The following is an 18813-nucleotide window of genomic DNA, read 5'->3' as shown; positions in this document are numbered from 1 at the left end:
AACACTTTTCATGACTAAACACTTTGGAGATTCTTACATGTCTCATGAGTAAGTCTAGTGAGGACTCTCTAATACGATGAATTTCAGAATGATTGCCACTCTCCTAAGTCTTAGAGGTATGAATCTGTGATCAGACCAATTATACAAGGAATTAATTCCATTGCATTATATAACTCGAAGGCATGACTTACGAGGTCATAAGAACCGTCTCAGGCTAATGGAACATTTTGATTAGTTTATTCTAGAATGTGAGACCCTCAACTTAAATTAGAAAATAATGACTTAAAACCTCATAAAGCTCCAAACCTTAAGATTGGTCCCCTAGGAAACTAACACCCTGGGAATTGGATATTTTTCCCTCTGGCAGAAAAGGTCAAATGCCCACTTGGAATTCCTGGCACACAGACACATCACCTAAAACAGAGGTGACAAACTGATTGGTGGCGGGGGAGAGGGAGAGGGAGATGGAGAGAGAGATTCAGCACTCCCTTGGAAATCTATCTCTTTATGTGAACAAAGAAAAAGTGCCCTCCGAGGCTATTACTGCCCCCACCTGTACCCTCACCAGTGGTGATATCACCACTTTGGAACACACTTCTTTAAATGATACAGGAGGGTGGCTTGCATTTCTTAAAACATCAGCCTCCCGCCTATAAAGCTAATTTCCAAAGGAGTGATCGCCCCCTCGCATGGTGTAGAAGCTAATTTGTTCTGCCTCTGTTCCCACCACACTGCCGGGAGGACCACGAAGAATAATGAACTGTGTGAAGAGACATCAGTAGTAAGAATGTGCTCCTCATGCAAACACCAGGGAGCTGTGCGCTCGTGCAGGGCTACACACATTTGCAGTCTAGAGTTCTAGAACCGTACTGTCTGAAAGACTTATAGGTGAGCCACAAAGGCGAGGCGCTTGTATAATGTGAATTTTTCCAGTATCCAATATGAGAAATCTCTAGCATCAGTGAAGAGAGAGAGGTGAAACTGCATCCGACTGCATCTTACATGTTAAATACCAGTGATCAGACACAATATAAAATTTACCATCTCTAAAATGCTATCATTTCATCATGCAACTTGCCGCGATGTGGGTGGAACTGGAAGATACTGTGTTGAGTGAAGCCAGCCAGAAGAAGAAAGACAAACACAGGGGGATCGCCCTTATCTGTGGAACACAGAATACTGGATGACGAAATGTACTGTAGAAAAAGGGGGATGCCCAGATCACTCTTGACCCCAGTATTTAGGGAGGACAGAGACGGAAAGAAATCAAGAGGGGAAGAAGGAAACAGGAAGTAATGGGCGAACAGGTATGAGGGCTTCAGTTATCCCAGTGATATGGGTGAATGGTACAGCCACCTATACAACACACAGACTCAGCAACACTGAAAACATGAGATTTAAGCTGCAGCCATGGAAACACTGTGATTTGCCTGTCAAGGTGAAAGGCGGAGACAGGGTGGGGGTACAGGTGGGTAGGGAATGTGGGAACACTGGAGGTGAGAAGCTGACACTGGGTGGGATTGGTGTTTAAATATTCACTGTATCACTGTCGTCCCCTTGTTCATCAATTTACTCAAGTGGGCTCCAGTAACGTCTCCATTAGCCCCAGCCCTAAGATTTGAGTAAGGAGAGGCTGCTAAAATCTCAGTTTAAATATTATATGCCTAAAAGTCAACTATCAATAACTTTGTAAATCACACTTCTTTAATTAAGAAAATGCTATCATTACAATTCAATACAACCCATAGAAAGGATTAATAATCCATTTTAGTTTCATTTGTCACAGTCTCTGAAATCTGCTATGCATTTGAAATTTATAGAATATTCGAATTCTCCCTACGTATAATTCAAATGTGGAACAAACACATTTGACTAATGATTATTGGATTAAATCACACACTTCCAGAATACAGAGGGGTTTTTGTTGTTGTTATTTTTTTGTTTCTGGGCTAGTGCCTACTGCACTCAGGGCTTACTCCTGGCAATGATCACAGGACCATATGTGGCGTGAGGAACTGAACCAGAATTGGCAGCATACAAGGTGAGTGCCGTGGCGTCAGCGTGATTTCTCTGGCCCATTCATTTCTGTCTACCACACAGCACCATCCTTTTTCAAATATGAGACAATGGTCTCATTTTGAAACGCCTATCACACTGATAGCCAAAACTCGCAGAGTCAATTTTCACTCACAAGAGAAAACCTAGAACTTAACTGGAAGAAAAAAAAAAGAGGTTTCAGATTTGTGCTTGCCTGAGGTGGAAGGGACTAAAGGAAAGGAGTTTTAAAATACAAGCTTCTGGTTAGAAGACAAATAAGAACTGGGAATGGAACGTACATGAGCATGAATTCACTGCTCTTTGATACATTCAAAAATTGGCAGAGAATTAATCCTATAAATCGAGAATCCGAGCTCACCATTAGGAAAAGAACTCTGCTTCCTTTTTTTTGTCTATGAGATGCTATGGGCTAACTTCTTGGGATAATCATTTCACAATAATAATTCACATCATGCTGCTGTTCACTTCAAACTTATACAGTGCCATATGCCAATGATATCTCAATAAAACTGGCAAAGACTGGAGAGAGAAAAGCAAAGAGAAAAACTCCTGTGTTTCTCTAAATGTGAGTTTCCACCCTATATCTGGTGCATTTATGAAGGGCTGAGCTGAGAACTCACCAATCCTGATTTTCCTTCCTTACTTTCTCGTGAGCTGCCTAATTCTCTATGGAATGAGGTAGTAAAAAAAATTGAACGGATAGCTGGAGGTGCGGCTCACTGGTAGAGGATGTATTTGCCATGTATGAAGCCCTGGGTTTCATGCCAGGCCTTCCCCAAAGTATGGAAGGACCCACAGCCAACCTACAGGAAGCCTGCTCCATGGTTTCCTCCATTTTGGGGGCAAAACATATTCATATTCTTATACTTCAGTATGCATTTTGTTAGTGTGACAAAAATGTGTTCTCAGTTAAACATGTTTCACTGCATTATAAAAAATGATGGGGGCTGGAGCAATAGCACAGCGTGTAGGGTGTTTGCCTTGCACACGGCCAACCCAGGTTCGATTCCCAGCATCCCATATGGTCCCCTGAGCACTGCCAGGGGTGATTCCTGAGTGCAGAGCCAGGAGTAACCCCTGTGCGTCACCAGGTGTGACCCAAAAAGAAAAAAAATGATGTATTTAATTTGTCTTAAAATTTTTCCTCACTGCTAATCTGAGTGTAACTATTCAAGTGCAAATGCAATTGTTCAAATGAGCATTACTGTTCAAAATCCAAGCTTCCAGAAACAGTTATCTGCCTGGTTCCTTTACTTGTACATCCTTAGCCTTTATGCTGATTTTAAAAGCAGTCAAATATTTTACTACACCTAACTTTTGTTTTGGGTAGTTCCAGGGATTGAACCCAGAGCCTCACACAGGCAAGGCAAGTGCTCTGCTGTTGAGCTGCGTCTCAATTTTTGGCAAGGTGAGTGCAAATGCAACACCAACACAGAGGCTAGAGCTGTGAAATTCCGGGCAGCCAGGTGGCTATGAGAAAACTTATTTGTAGACACCAGAGTGTTAAGGCCAGGCTTTCAATACAAGGCACTTGCGAAGAGCTTAGTGCAGAATCCCTGATAAGGCACGTTAAGGGACTTAGCTAACTTCTGGGAAGAAAAGATGGTCCATTACAGAGAAAGTTATAGAAGGCAGATAAACCAACTGCTACAGGCCTGCTCCTTGTGGAGACTGTCCAGTTTCCCGCTCTGGGAGGTACTGGTGGCAGAGGAAACCAAGCAGAGGCCAGCCAGTGGGGGATGCTTTTCCTTATCCCAGTTGAGGAAAGGTGCTTGAGCAGGTGTAAACTACTGATGACATCACTGGCCCTGGCCTCATCCAATGGCTCCTACTCACTGAGCTTCTGCTCTGGACCAGCCTCATACACACTTTATAATGTCACCTGCTTATCATCTTTCCTCTCAGAAGCAGGATGGCCCCAATTACATCACAATGGCCAGAGAGTTCCCAGAAATGTAGTATATTCCTTACAGCAACACTAGTAAGCGGCTCAGCTGGGACTCAAACCCATGCTCAATGAATCCTTTCCATTGCCCTTACCCAAGTAGGGTTTGTAAGCTGGTCTAGTTGTCCCCTCCCCCCATTTTTTGAGAGTATAAAGAGACAGAAAATATACATTCCCTATAAGCTTCAAATAAAAGTACAGTGTACTTTGAAAGGACTGCTTTGAAAATAAGCCTTTCTTTCTAATTCTTTTCCTTTTGATAATTTTAGTCATCTATGTATTAACAGATGTTGAATATGGTTACATAATCCTTGTAAACATAAAGGTAATTCATAAGATGAAACCCGATAAAATGCAATTTCAACCTGACAAATACACATACAAGATTATCATGACTGGCATAAAAAAAATGCCTCTTGGGCTTTCCAACACATTTCCCCAAATCGGTATGCACTACATGAAGTTGACAATATGGTGACGAAAATTTTCATGGAATTTCAAATTAAACGGCTGGAACACACAGAAAACAAGACAGCGCCTGCTTTCTTTACCCAAGCAGTACAAGAACGGAAAAAGTTAAATATACTTAAAAATCCACATGTAAGAGACATCATAAACACTTCAGATAACATGACTAAACCAGGTGATGATATTAAGCTGTAAGGATGCAATGCCACCAAAAAAATCAGTCAGAGAAGTATCAGTGAAGACAACCAATTATACTCCTCAATTTCCTATTCATTTTCTGTGCTTTTCACCTGTTAACGAATGCTCAGCACCAGTATTTTAAAGCAACTTCCAAACCTTATGCTAAAAGACAAAATCATATGTAGATAAAATATGTAGATAAAATTACTCAATGGACAACTCAGAATTCCAAAATATGACATCATCAAATTCTCTGAGCAACAGCAACTATTTTTCTATAAAGGAACAATTATATACATATGCAACATATTTTAAGCAAATTCTCTAAATTTCATTTTAGGTTTCAACAAATCACCAACTTTTAAAGATGTGAACAACTAATATGTGGGTTTTTTTAAAGAAAGCCTTGTGAAATCAAGTCAAATCATAACAATCATTCTAATTGCAAAGACATAGCTAATTATTAACACATTCGTACCAATTAGAAATTGTTGCTAAGAGAGTTAGATATTTAAGAAGTTCTCACAATATTGTGGTTGGGCTGAAAAGACAGGGTGGGAGGTAAGGCACTTGTCTTGTAGATAAGTGACCCAGGTTTGATACCAAGGATCCCATTTGGTCCCCTGGGCACTGCAAGGAGTGATCCCTGAGTGCAGAGCTAGAAGGAAACCCTGAGCATTGCGAGGTAGTCCAAAAGCCAAGAAAAAATTGTGGGTTTTAGAGGTAGCCCAAAAGCACCTGCAGAGGACTGGGTTTGATCCCAATTAACGATGATAATAAATGTTACCTGGATTTATTGGACTGATCATTCTGCGACATTTGAAAAAATATCCACTAATTACACAAGTGAAATGTCAAATAGAGCTCAATGAAAATCAGAAATAGACATATTCCATAACAAATACATACCATTCAGTTATATATTTACATACTTCCAAACAACTCAAAGATTTTATGACCCAAAAAGTCAAGGCACAAAACATCTTAGTTTCTTGTCCATAAAAACAAGTGTAGACTGAGGCCTGGACAGTACCAAGGTTGATGCCTTGCACGCAGAATCCGAGTTCGATCCCCACTACCACATATGATCTCCTAAGCACTACCAGTTCTTATCTCTGAGTGCAGAGCCAGGGGTACCCCCACAAACAATAAATAAGAATAAAAGTGCATTTAGATAACAATACTATGGGATGAATTCTACGGAGTGACACTTAATAGATCTAAATCAATGGAATGATTATAACAATAAGTACCATACCTGAAAGTTTTTATTCCAAACAGCACATGCTTTATTAGACTTAAAGGATACCAGGTAAAGGAGGTCTTCTCCTCCATCCATAAGTTGAACCGCACAAGGTTCTTCAAACGGAAGCTGGCAAACACCTTGAGGAGCTCCGTTTTGGAATGAAATCAGTTGATTCTTTCTCGTAAGGACGATCAGAGACAATCTTAACTGGTTGTTGACAAACTCAGTTGAACAGACATGCACAGAGGTTATTGAGCTGGTATAACCAGCAGGGATAATGTATGATTCGCTTAACTTCTCCTGGCTTTCGAGAGAAAAGAGGCAAAATTTGGTATTCTGAATTGCAAAATCTAATTCTGAAGTCGTTTTGGCAAATACTTCATCCCGAGAGGAATATTCCTTTATTCCTAATAAAGTCATACCCAGATTTTGAATCTCCCCTGCCCAGTCAATACTTGAAAGCTTGATGGGCACAGCAACAGCTTCGTCAGTTTTAGAAGAAAGCCAGTAGAAAGTTTTGACATGTTTCCATAAAAGCACAGGGCCATTAAGAACTCTGAATTCATGTAACTGGTAGTTGAGTCTTAAATGCAACCGTTTTTCAAATTGACTGGTACTATGAAAAATTAGTAGAAAGTATGTGAAAACATTACACTGTTTAGTGCCTTGTATCATAACACATGGGAGTTTAATTCCAGTTCTGCAATCTGACACACAGTTGCAAGACATGATTTTTAAAGGACACTTTCCTTCCTGTATTCGAAAGAATCCAGTGGACTTCTGAACAAATGTTCCTTTTTCTCTATCAAATTCCATTCTTCTAGCATGTAACATGGGTGGTTCTGCAGGTCCTTTATCTGCAAAATGTCCTTTAGACAATCGAAAACCAAGGACGTCCCCATTATGACACAAAAGCCATTCTTTGTTTGATGTCATTGTTCATTTGCTAGTCTTTCCTCAATACCAAGTTCTGATGTTAGTCTGACTTTTGAATGTGAAGAGATTTCACAGGATGCTTTTAAACCAAAAGCTGAAAAGAGAAAAGAATGTCAAGTTGGGAGAGCTGAAAAGCATACCCGTGCTTCAGTTAAATAACCATCAACAGGTGTCAACTATGCATTTCACCCATTTGTGGCCTATAACCAAAGCAAATGCATTAGCAGAAAAGTAACTCTTGGATTCTGAAAACGAAAATGGTCAGCAGAGGAAAAGGGAAGGAAGATGATGGGGTTTTGTTGGTGGTGGGATGGCACTGGAATTTTGGTGGTGAGTCTGCAAGAATGAACCACAGAGAGTGGTATGAAGTTCACCCCCGAATTCTACAATATGTAAACCAATATATCAATAAAATAAAAAGAATTATTGGAAAGATAGTTTTCAAAGAGTGCAAATGACCACATCACAAAGGATACCAAATATAATCCATTAAGAGCACCAAGGCTGGGGCGATGTCTCAAAGGGCAAGTGTGCATGCTTCGCATGTGGAAACCCTAGGACTAATCTCCAGCATCACATGACTCCCCCAAGCACGACTGGGAGCAACCCTCCTCCTCTAAAAGGGAGTCATCACTGAGACTGGCCCCCAAACAGACAAAAGTCTCCCTTCCCTCTTTTTATTTGTGCCAGAGATGGAATCCGGGGTCTCCTAAATGTCAGAATCTGCTCTCCTACTGAGCCATGCCCAGCTTGGAGTCTGCACTTGAACCCACCCTGCTGTCCTCAGCTTTCTGTCCACCCCGTGGCTGGGAGCACTGGTTAAAAGGCAACCTGTGAGAATCAGTAAAGTAGAAAAAAGAACCAAGGATGCTACCTAAAGGACTCAAAACACATGTAAGGGCGTCATCTCGGGCTCAGGTCCTTCAACTCCAGTCAAGTCCTTGAAAGATCCTGAGCAAGAACTTAGTTCCAGATACTCAGAAACTGTGGGATAATGTGTTTGGTGCCTTAAGCTCGTCAGTTTAAGGGTCAGTCCTGGGGCTGGAGCAGTAGTACAGCTGGGAGGGCTTTTGTCGTGCACACGGCTTACCCAGGTTCGATTTCCAGCATCGCATATGGTCCCCCTAGCACTGCCAGGAGTGATTCCTGAGTGCAGAGCCAGGAGTAACCCCTGTGCATCACCGGGTGTGACCAAAAAAAGCAAAAAAAAAAAAAGAGTCAATCCTTATCCAGCAAGGGATCAGTACATTCCACTATGGAATTTGTTCTTGAAATTCAATTGATACCATTCCTTAGAATTTCATCAAATCTATTACCTTAAGGAACTGGACTAGCAGAAATCTCTGGTTTACAGGTGTGTTGTTAGGCAATGAATGCAAAGATCTGGGGCAACAGGTAGCACAGGGAAGCTTCAGAGTATCAGTAAAGCAGACAGGTAAATCAAAGGTGTGGCTTTGATGTGTGAAACCATCTTTTGCTTTAAAAGAAACACACTGGTTCTATTATAACAAATGTATGAATAGTTACCTCATCTCAAATTTTCCACAGACATGTTAAAAACATAAGCAACTGCTGTGTGAAAGATCATTTAGAAATTTTAAATACTATTGCAAAAATACACATTTTTCAATGCATATATTCATCTTTTTTTTTGGCTTTTTTGGGTCACACCTAGCAATGCTCAGGGGATACTCCTGGCTCCGCACTCAGGAATTACTCCTGGCGATGCTTGGGGGATCATATGGGATGCTGGGAATCAAACCCGGGTTGGCCGCCTGCAAGGCAAATGCCCTACCCGCTGTGCTATTGCTCCAGACCCCTAACATCTTATTTTAAACAGAGCATCTTTGTAGCGATAATATGTTAACATCAATAGGTGTTAACATATTAATTTATAAAGAAACTAGCTCCCCAAACTTTATATAATTTCAAGGTTTAGTAAATTTGCCTGTCAGTATCTATCTGCCTTATTTTATGCAGATGCTATCATGTGCTTTGAAAGTTTTTAGCGTATGTTTATAGAACAAACCTTAAAGCCTCTGGAATAAGTGGTAATTTTCTTCCTTCTTTGCTTTCTTTTTGGTTTTGGGCCACTCCTGCAGTGCTCAGGGGTTATGCTGTTATTCTCGGCTCTCTGCTTCGAGGACCATATGCAGTGCTAGTGTATGAGTCAGCCACATACAAGGCAACTGCCTTATCTTTTTTTTCTCTCTCTGGCCCTTCTGATATTTTTTAAAGAAAGGACTATATATTAGGAAAGAAATCAAACTAAAGTTCAATTTAGAGGTTCTAAATGTAATACAAATAAGCCCTGATTAATCAAATAATTGATCCAATAATCATTATTAGGTCAACATTTTAATCTATCAGTCATTTGACTTTTGTACTAAATTACAATAGTGGTTACAGAAGAAAATCATTTCAGTTTTACCTCCTGTTTCAGTTGGGGTGGGGGATGGGGAGGAAAGGGAAGTAGATTATTTAATTCGAGATTTCTCTTTTCTATACTACCATACAGCAATGTTGATCCTATAGGGTGTTCCCTATTTGGAACCCCACTCCTCACCCCTGCAGACGTGTCTTTTTTTCCCTCATCTTCAGATGTTATTTATCCCTGCTGAGTGCTAGCTTCCTTTACTTGCCTCTTCTAACTTTTCAAATAAATGTTTGCTTTACTTTTTAAAAAACCAAGTACCCATTTGACCCAGCAATATCACTCCTGGGAATATATCCCAGAGAGGCAAAAAAGTATAGTCGAAGTGACATCTGCACTTGTTTGTTCATTGCAGCACTGTTTACAATAGGCAGAATCTGGAAAAAAAAACCTGAGTGCCCGAGAACAGATGACTGGTTAAAGAAACTTTGGTACATCTACACAAAGGAGTACTATGTAGCTGTTAGAAAAGATGAAGTCATGAAATTTACATACAAGTGGTACTACATGGAAAGTATCATGTTAAGCGAAATGAGTCAGAAAGAGAGGGATAGACATAGAAAGACTGCATTCATCTGGGGAACATAAAGTAACAAAATAGGCGACTAACACCCAAGAATAGCCAGATAAGTAGCAGAAGGTTTACTCCATGGCTTGGAAGCCAGCCACACACACTAGGGGAAAAGGCAGCTCAGATAGCGAAGGGAGCACCAAATAAAGGGTGTTGGGAGGATCCTCCCAGGATGGGAGAGGTATGCTGAAAGTAGACTCTAGACCAAACATGATTGCCACTCAATGCCTCTTTTGCAAACCACAACACCCAAAAGGAGAGAGAGAACATAAGTGAATGCCCTGCCACAGAGGCAGGGTGGGATCGGGGGTGGGAGGGATACCAAGATCCGTGGTGGTGGGAAATGGGCACTGGTGGAGGGATGGGTATTTGATCATTGTATAATCGAAACCCAAGCACAAAAATTTTAAGTCTACAACTGTACCTCATGGTGTCTCACTAATAAAAATTTAAAAAAATAATAAAATTTAAAAAAAGGAAAAAAACCAAAGTTGACACTATGAATTTTACACATAAAATAAAAACAGATGTTTGCATATACAAGAAAAACAATAACATGCTAATGTAATAGGGTAGGTTGATCATAAATTATATCCTTACCCACTCTATTCTCCTCCAACCAAATCAAGTGTTCCTTTCAAATGCTAATCAATTCATTTCGGCATTATAAACTTTAGAACTCTTTAAACTATTGGTCTGATTCAGGAAGATCTGAAAAGAACACCATATATACATATTTTTTGCTTTTTGGGTCCTACCCGGCATTGCACAGGGGTTACTCCTGGCTCATGCACTCAGAAATTAATCCTGGTGGAGCTTGGAGGACCATATGGGATGCTGGGAATCAAATCCAGGTCAGCCCCATGCAAGGCAAACACCCTACCCACTGTGCTATTGCTCCAGCCCCAAGAACAGTATATGATCTGCAAATGAAACCTAAAAATGAAACTACGAATTGTGACCAAGGGAAAGTATCATTAAGGAAAAGGCACATCAAGAAATTCAACTAAAAATTTGCATCTATCCTTTTGGGAGCTGTTGTTTACAGAAAAGGCCTTGAGTGGCAATCATGTTCGGTCTATAGTTTACTTTCAGCATGCATCTTCCATCCTGGGTGTATCTTCCCAACACCCTTTATTTGGTGCTCCCTTCTCTATCTGAGCTGCCTTTACCCCTAGAGTGTGCGGCTGGCCTCCAAGCCATGGAGTAAACCTCCTGCACTGGTGGAGGGATGGGTACTCGATCATTGTATAACTGAAACCCAAGCACAAAAATTTGTAAGTCTACAACAGTACCTCATGGTGTTTCACTAATAAATATTTAAAAAAATGCATCTAAGCGACCAGAGAGATAGCAGAGGTGGGAGGGCGCTTGCAGCACAGGGCGGATGGGTTTTGATCCTGGGTACCCACCCCACCCACACCAAGCACCACCGTGAGTGATCCCTGAACACAGAGCCAGGAGTAGGCCCTGATCATGCCACGTGTGACCCCCCCCCCCAAGAGGTTTTCTATGTTTATGTCATACTTCTAATTTTCTCTAAGGAAAACCTCTGAAAGACTTCAAAACAGAATCACAGCACTCAAGTTCTGAATTATAAAGAAGCTAATGACAGTGCAAGTGGAGTGAGGCAGGAGATGAGAGAATTATATTTCACAGTACCTGGGGACACAGTATCTGGAAGCAAGCACAGGAGGGTCTTTTAAAGACTTACAGAGGAAGTGACAGAAGCCGGATTCAAACTCAGGCAAGCAAAGCTGTAAAGACCCAAGCCAAATTCAGAATGACTGCTGACCATGCGAGATAGTCTTAAATGCAGGAAAGTGTATCTGAAAGGTTACTTTATGGATCTCTGCAAATAATTCTTAAACAAGGCGTTAATGGCTCTTTTACAACTTCTGTACTCAAGGGTTGGACTGACAGCCAAGGCACAGGCCTAGTGTGGGGCTGACTCTGGTTCTACTCCCTGGCAACCCCCAGGCTCTGCGTCGCCTGCAGCATTACATCATAAAAACCTTGCACTGGATCTCTGTATGGGGCGCTGGGCTTCCTGGGCACTTGTGGGGACCCCCTCCCCCAAAGTAACCATAAATGTTGTTTTGGGTTTCTTTGCTTTTTTCACACCCGGCGATACCCAGCGGTTACTCCTGGCTCATGCACTCAGGAATTACTCCTGGCGGTGCCCGGGGGACCATATGGGATGCTGGGAATTGAACCTGGGTCGGCTGCGTGCCAAGCAAACGCCCTACCCTCTGTGAGATCGCTCTGGCCCCTAACCATAAATTTGAAAACAACGCTACAGAAGGGTCAATAACCAGGCACGGCGGGAAACAGTTTGCTCTTCCAACATCTTTGGGGTTTGCAGTTCTCACCGTGAAACGGGCGAAACCATCTCCGGTCAAGGTCTGCGCCCCATCCCCAGCACTCATCAGCTGTGCGAACGGGCCCATCCAGAGCACTGCGGGAAGTTCAGTGGCTGCCTTGGCCCCGCCCCATTGCGGGACAGGAGCGCCCTCCCCCCTCAGTCCCACGTGTGTCACCCCCAAACATCCCTAGATGTTTCCGGGAAGAGTAAACTCCCCGACCCCGCGCTCCCCCAGAATGAATCATCATCAGTCACACTAAGATGCTTCTCATCTTCCACTTCACCAACTTTATGCAGTTACTTCGACGGCTGCAAAGACTCCAGCTGTCAAGCCGCTTTCGGGCTAATGAAGGTTCCCTGGGGACTAATGACCCAAGAGGGTCATGGCCCACCGGCTTCCTTCCTTCCTTCCCGCTCCCAGGCAGCAGGGCGGCCAGAGTCGCCAACCCGGCCCGGCCGCTCGCTCCCCGCCGGCCCTACCTCTCCGAGCCGCCCCAGTTCCCGGCGCCCCACGCGGCGGCCGCTTCCCACGGCTCCAAACCTCCCGCCGGCGCGCGGGATCCTGGGAGCCGAGCGAGTCCGGAGCTCGCAGGAGGCGGAGCCCAAAGGGAGGCGGGGCCCCGGGGCGGCTGCGGCTAAGGCGGAGCCTCGACAAGGTTGTGAAAGCTGATAGGCGGCTGGGCCGGGTACCGGCCTGCAAGCCGGCAGCTGGAGGGGGCGGGCCCGCAGTGCCGGACGTCGCGGGGCGGGGCCCTGAGCAGGATCCAATAGAAAGCCTGGAGGAGGTTCTGCTCCCGCCTCCGAGGCACCGCCGTTGCCTCCGATTGGGCGAGGGGGCGACGCTTCCTCACGCCTTCCGGTGTCACGCGACCACCTCCCCCTCCCGCCCTTCCCTCTTTTCCTCCTGGCGGGCCCGAGCGGTGATGTGAGATTCCGGAGGCAGCCAGGGAAGTGGCCGCGGTAACTACAATCACATCCACGTCTGTGACCATGGCCGAGGTGAGCAGCTGATCACACTGCTGCCCTCACCTGCCCACGACTCTGCCGCCCGGGGGGCTCGCGTCCTGTGCGGGGCGGCCGGGTGGGCTGCGGGATGCTTGTGCTTAAGGATACGTTTCTGTCTCTCTTCCAGAATAACGCCCAGAATAAAGCCAAACTTATTTCTGAGACCCGGCAGAGGTTCGAAGCTGAGTTTGTGGCAGGTGGGTGCTGACATTCTCGGTGTTGGGCTAGGGGTGCCGTGGGCGGCCACAACTTTGCTGGAGTGTTTGCGGGAGGCATTGGGGGTCATTTCGACCCTTTCAGCGATAATGCCCTGCACCTTTCCAAGGTTTTCTCTCCGCACCCACCTCTGCAATTGTGCGGTGTGCAATTCCTTTCTCCCTTTAGAGGGTTAACTTAAGTTGGAATTCTGAGTTACATACAGGATGATGGTTTTATGGCACTTGTAGAGTCCTTGTTAGGCCCCTTGCACAGGTTGACATCTCTCCAGTCCATCTTCCTCTGCTGACCTTTCACCAAAATCGTTGAGAAAATGAACCTGGAATCTGCTATAATACTGTTAAAGTGGCTTACAGGGGGATCTAAATTCTTTGCATGTTTTGCCTTATTCCACTTGGCACAGCTCAGCATGCTACCCTCAGAGCTGGCCCTCCCATTCTGAAACAACTTCTTACCCTTCATCCCAAACTACCTGGCAAAGTAGCTGTTGAATCCAGAATTGATTTGCTCAAGCCTTCTTGGTTCCAATAGCACCGATAGTTGACTTTTCTGGTGTTTAAATGATGATTCCATCCCTGTATGTAATTATTCAAAATATGCAGGATGATTTTTATAAATAATGCAACAACTACTCTAATGCTGGCCCTGTTCTTAATTAGTTTGCTCTTTCTTTCCTGAGCCCCTGTTACCTAGCTGTGAAACATGAATGTTAGGTTCTGAGCACTAAATGAAGCAGTCTATATCAAGCTGCCTAGGATTGTGTTAATATCTAGTAACTCTCACTGAGTATTTTGCTTTAATTTTGTTTTTGTAAATGAAATGAAACTTCCTCTCTTAAGGGCTAAGCAGAGGTTGTCTGCAATTTTAGACTGCTGTAGATTATATGTCAGTTGATGACCAGTAAGGAAGTCTGTTTCAAATAACCTGATCAGTAAATCTTTTTATCCCCCTCTGTGTGTTTCCTTCACTTCCCAAACTTTGTAACAAAGAGTTGCAAAAGCACTTGATTGACTATGTTTTAAATGTAGGAGTAGTGCTGTTTATTCAGCCATTGGTTAAGCTGATTGAACTGGGCATAAACTCCACATTTAAAAACTTTTTTAATTGGATATTCGTGAAATAGATCATTACAAAGCTGTTCATAATTGGGTTGTAGTCTTGCAATGAACTTGATTGACTTTTAGCAGAGATCTTGTTTCTAATTCCAGCTGGTTCCAGCAAAAGTATCTCCCTCGAAGTTACTTTCTCTAGAAATGTAACACATAGCTATATGATTTGTAATGTTTTAAATAATGCAGAACTTGACCCAGTAACTTACTTTTGCTCAGGGTAGGAAGCAGAATGTCCTTGTAGAAATTTAGCGCTAGGTAACAACTTTTTTTCTCTCTCTTTAAAAAACGGTTGTATTTTGGGAGGTTAGAGAGGTAATATAGCAGGTAAGGCACTTGACTTGTAGGCATCTGGCCCAGATTAGATCCCTCGCACCCTGAGCCTGCCAGGAGTGATTCTTGAGTTCCAAGCCATGTGTGGCCCCAAACCAAAACACACAGAAAAACACAGCCCTTCAAAAGTATTGTCTTGGGACGATTTGTTTTTTATATTTTCAAGCACATAAAATCAAAGCAAATAATTTAATGAATGTCACTTTATACACAGTTCCAGTAATTAGAAATGTCCTAACTAAGATATTAAGGATCTTCTTGGTCCAGCCCTCTGCCTCTGAAAATGAAGAAAGTAAATTCTAAAGGACCCAACATGATGACCTCTCGGTATCTGTATTGCAAACCATAAGGCCCCAAAGTAGAGAGAAAGAAGAAAATTGTCTGCCACAGAGGCAGGGGGTGGGAAGAGGTGGGGGTGGCGGGAGGAACACTGGAGACATTAGTGGTGGAAAATGCACCCTGATGGAGAGATGGGTGTTCAATCATTGTATGGCTAAAACACAATCATGAAAGCTTTGTAACTGTATTTCACGGTGATTAAATAATAGTAAAAGAACGTAAATTCTAGAGTAGTTTCCCAACCAGCCACCATATGGCTCTCCTGTGAGCTTCCAGGATATGCCAAGGGGAGCACAGATGAAAATCTTTGTAAACTGGGAGGAGGGGGAAGATTGTGCAAGGCATGAGATTTGGGGGACAACTGATAGGTTGGGGTGCCACAGGAAGGAAATAAGATCAGCAAGGAGCCATGGCTGGAAAAACATTGAGAGACATTGGTTTGGAAAGAGTCAGTGATTTGCTTGGAATCATTGCGAGCTGGTGCTCAGGTGTTCTGAATTTCACAATTAGAATCTTTTGGCAATGCTATCTTATCAGATTATCTTATCAAATTAGATTGTGTCACTGCCCAGCCTGAAATGCTTCCGTACCTTCTCACAGCACTTAGAATGAAAACCCTAGTTCTTTACAATAGTCCGTAGTGCGAGGCCTCTGTTACTCTCCTGGCTCTACACAGATCTTCCTACCACCCATGGCCAGAAGCAACTTAATACACAGTGATCAAGTATACACACATATATGTAACCAAACCAGAAGGTGTTATTTATTAATTATTATTATTATTATTTCCTTTTTGAGGTCACACCCTGTGTTTCTCAGGGGTTCCTCCTGTCTCTGCACTCAGGAATCACTCCTGGTGGTGCTCAGGGGACCCTATGGGATATGGGTGATCCAACCTATGTTGGCCACATGCAAGGCAAACGCCTTCTCTGCTCTACTATTGCTACAGGCCCAGAAAGGCTTTTTAAGGAATACTTAGAAACCTTCTAACTCCCTGATCCACAAAAATCACAAAGTTGGCATCACAGCCTCAAAGTGCCCCACAGCTCGAAAGCCATAAGTAAGCACGCTGCCTTTTCCACACTCTTCAGACAGGCAGAGTCTTTCCACTTCTTCACTGCCCTTCCCCGGGAAGTATGCACAACAAGGGCCTTCTTCACCATCTTGGTTTCAGTGTCTCAGAGAGACCTTTGCTGCCTCTCAAAATTGGTTCCCCCTCTTGCCTAGATTGTGTCTTTGATAGTGCTTACTGATCTCCTTCATGTGACTTATTTTTTTTAATGAACTGCTCATTCACCACTGCTTCCCCATTTTTTTTTCTTTTTAAAAAAGCATTTTTAAAAATTTTTTTTATTAGTGAGACATCATGAGGTACAGTTGTAGACTTACAAATTTTTGTGCTTGGGTTTCAATTATACAATGATCAAATACCCATCCCTCCACCAGTGCCCATTTCCCACCACCACGGATCCCAGTATCCCTCCCACCCCCCATCCCCCCCATCCCACCATGCCGGCTGGGTCATAGCATGACAGTCCCAACTGGTTAATCCCAGGCCTTCATGGGCGAGGCGGAGAGAAACCTTGCAAACCTTTTTCTTCTTGCAGTCGTATTTGTTGGGGCCTGCACGGTGGCTAAAGTACATGCCTTGCGTGGGCGAGGCCCTGCGTGCATTCCCCTGAGTGGCTTGGCCTCCTGTGGCTTTTCTGACCCTGCTGCTCCCTGATCCCCGCCCCCAGCACTGCCAGACGTGGCCCCTATTTTTTTAAATGTGTTTTCTGAAATCTAGCATCAGATAAAGGTAGAAGAGGAAAGTGGTGAGGATATTTTTTCTATTTTACTTATTGATCTATCATTGTTTTAACAATTCTTTGAGATTCCCGGGGCACCTATGTGTGTCTAGAACTCACTACCCTCAACCCCTCCATTTCCAGTGCCCTCCCAACATGAGAAAGAACACTTTGGCTCATTCTCCCATCACTCCCTTTGCAGTCTGGGAGCCCCCAAAGTTTTCAGAGCCTAGGGGTTGTGTTCTGCGGTTTGCTGATTTATTTGCTTTTGTGATGTATATTCTACATGGTAGAAACCTTCCCAGCAATTGTCCTTCACTTACAGACTGATTTCACTCCGCATCACCATCTCAACATCCTTCCACATTCCATCAAATGGACCAATTCATCTTTTAACATGGCAGGGTATACAATCTATGGAATGTACAGATCACCGTTTCTTTATCCAGCCATCCATTGTTGGGTATTTTGGTTGGTTCCTTGTCTTTGCTATTGTGACTAATGCTACTCTGAATATAAGGGTGTAACTGTCCTTTAAGTTACTGTTTCCATAGCTTTGGGATTAATGCCTCAGAGGGGTATTGCTGGATCAGGGTATCCCCAATTTTCTTTTTTGCTTTCTGGGTCACACCCAGCGATGCACAGGGGTTACTCATGACTCTGCACTCAGGAATTACTTCTGGCGGAGCTCAGGGGACCATATGGGATTCTGGGACTCAAACCCGGGTCTGCCACATATAGGGCATATGCCCTACCTACTGTGATATCGCTCCAGTCCCAGGGTATCCCCATTTTTTTAAATTATTTTTTTATTAAATTTATATATTTATTTTGAATACCCATCCCTCCACCAGTAACCATTTCCCATCACCACGGATCCCAGTAACCCTCCCACCCCCCATTCCATCCCCATCCCACCCTGCCTCTGTGGCAGGGCATTCCCTTTTGTTCTCTCTTTCCTATTCAGTGTTGTGGTTTGTAAAAGAGTTAAGCCTGATTTTCAGGGAGAAACATTGGAGAATTTACTTTCCATTGACCACTTTATATTAAGAAGATGTTGCATGGCTGCATAAGTGGCCGCGCGGTTAGGAGTAAGAGTCCTGGTTCCTGCATAAGCGAGCTATGCTTGTAGAGGCTCATGGTCACCGGGATTCCCTCTGGAGGAGGCGAGATGCGGCACCTACTCCATCTGGGACTTCCCGGTGATCTTGGCTCTCTTCGGGACCCAGAGCAGTCTCGGTAGCTGTGGAGGGCCCCCCACAGCCTTTCTTCTCTGTGGCTGTGTGCTGTAAAGATGGCGCTGGGGGGCGGGTTGTGGGCATGACTTCTGGAGGTATCCCCATTTTTAAGTTTGTTTGGTTTTTGTTTGTTTGGTTTTGGTGTGGGGGACACACCCAGCAGTGATGTAACCATGTACTATGCTAGGGGATAGAACTGGGGTTCACCGTGCATCAGGCAAACACCTTACCCCCTCTGCTGTCTTTTTGGCGTATCCATTTTCCATCCTTTATGGAATCTTCATATCATTTTGCACAGCGGATGCATTCATTTGCATGCCTACCATCGGTGTACCAAAGTTCCCTTCTTTCCACAACCTTGCCAACATTTGTTTTCAGTCTGACAGACAGCAGCCATTCTCGCAGGTGTGAGGTGGTAGCTCATCGGGGCTTTGATTTGCATCTCCCTGTCCTAAGTGATATTGATCGTATTTGCGTCTCTGTGCCATCTGCATGTCTTCTTGGGCAAAGTGCTTCTCTTTTGCCCGGTTTTGATTGGCAGTCTCTGGGTTACACAGTGATGTAAAGTCTTGTGTTGTGC

The 18813-nt window shown here is 43.7% G+C and overlaps 2 protein-coding genes across 2 annotated transcripts in view; one reads left to right on the top strand and one right to left on the bottom strand.

Annotated features, from left to right (window-relative positions):
• FANCB (FA complementation group B) overlaps nt 1-12766 on the bottom strand; it is a 28699-nt gene extending 15933 nt beyond the window's left edge. The window contains exons 1-2 of the mRNA XM_056131255.1: nt 12684-12766; nt 5910-6927 (exon numbers count right to left, since the gene is read on the bottom strand). Of these exons, the coding sequence (XP_055987230.1) occupies nt 5910-6833 (924 nt within the window). The 5' untranslated portion in view covers nt 6834-6927; nt 12684-12766. The remainder of the gene's footprint in view (nt 1-5909; nt 6928-12683) is intronic.
• Nucleotides 12767-13091: 325 nt separating this feature from the next.
• The window catches only part of MOSPD2 (motile sperm domain containing 2), a 57900-nt gene continuing 52178 nt past the window's right edge, over nt 13092-18813 (top strand). Inside the window, exons 1-2 of the mRNA XM_056131301.1 lie at nt 13092-13202; nt 13336-13405. Of these exons, the coding sequence (XP_055987276.1) occupies nt 13194-13202; nt 13336-13405 (79 nt within the window). The 5' untranslated portion in view covers nt 13092-13193. The remainder of the gene's footprint in view (nt 13203-13335; nt 13406-18813) is intronic.

This window comes from Sorex fumeus, unplaced genomic scaffold, assembly GCF_029834395.1.
Source record: "Sorex fumeus unplaced genomic scaffold, SorFum_2.1 ptg000086l, whole genome shotgun sequence".
Classification (NCBI taxonomy): domain Eukaryota; kingdom Metazoa; phylum Chordata; class Mammalia; order Eulipotyphla; family Soricidae; genus Sorex; species Sorex fumeus.
This window is presented reverse-complemented; position numbering and strand designations above follow the sequence as displayed.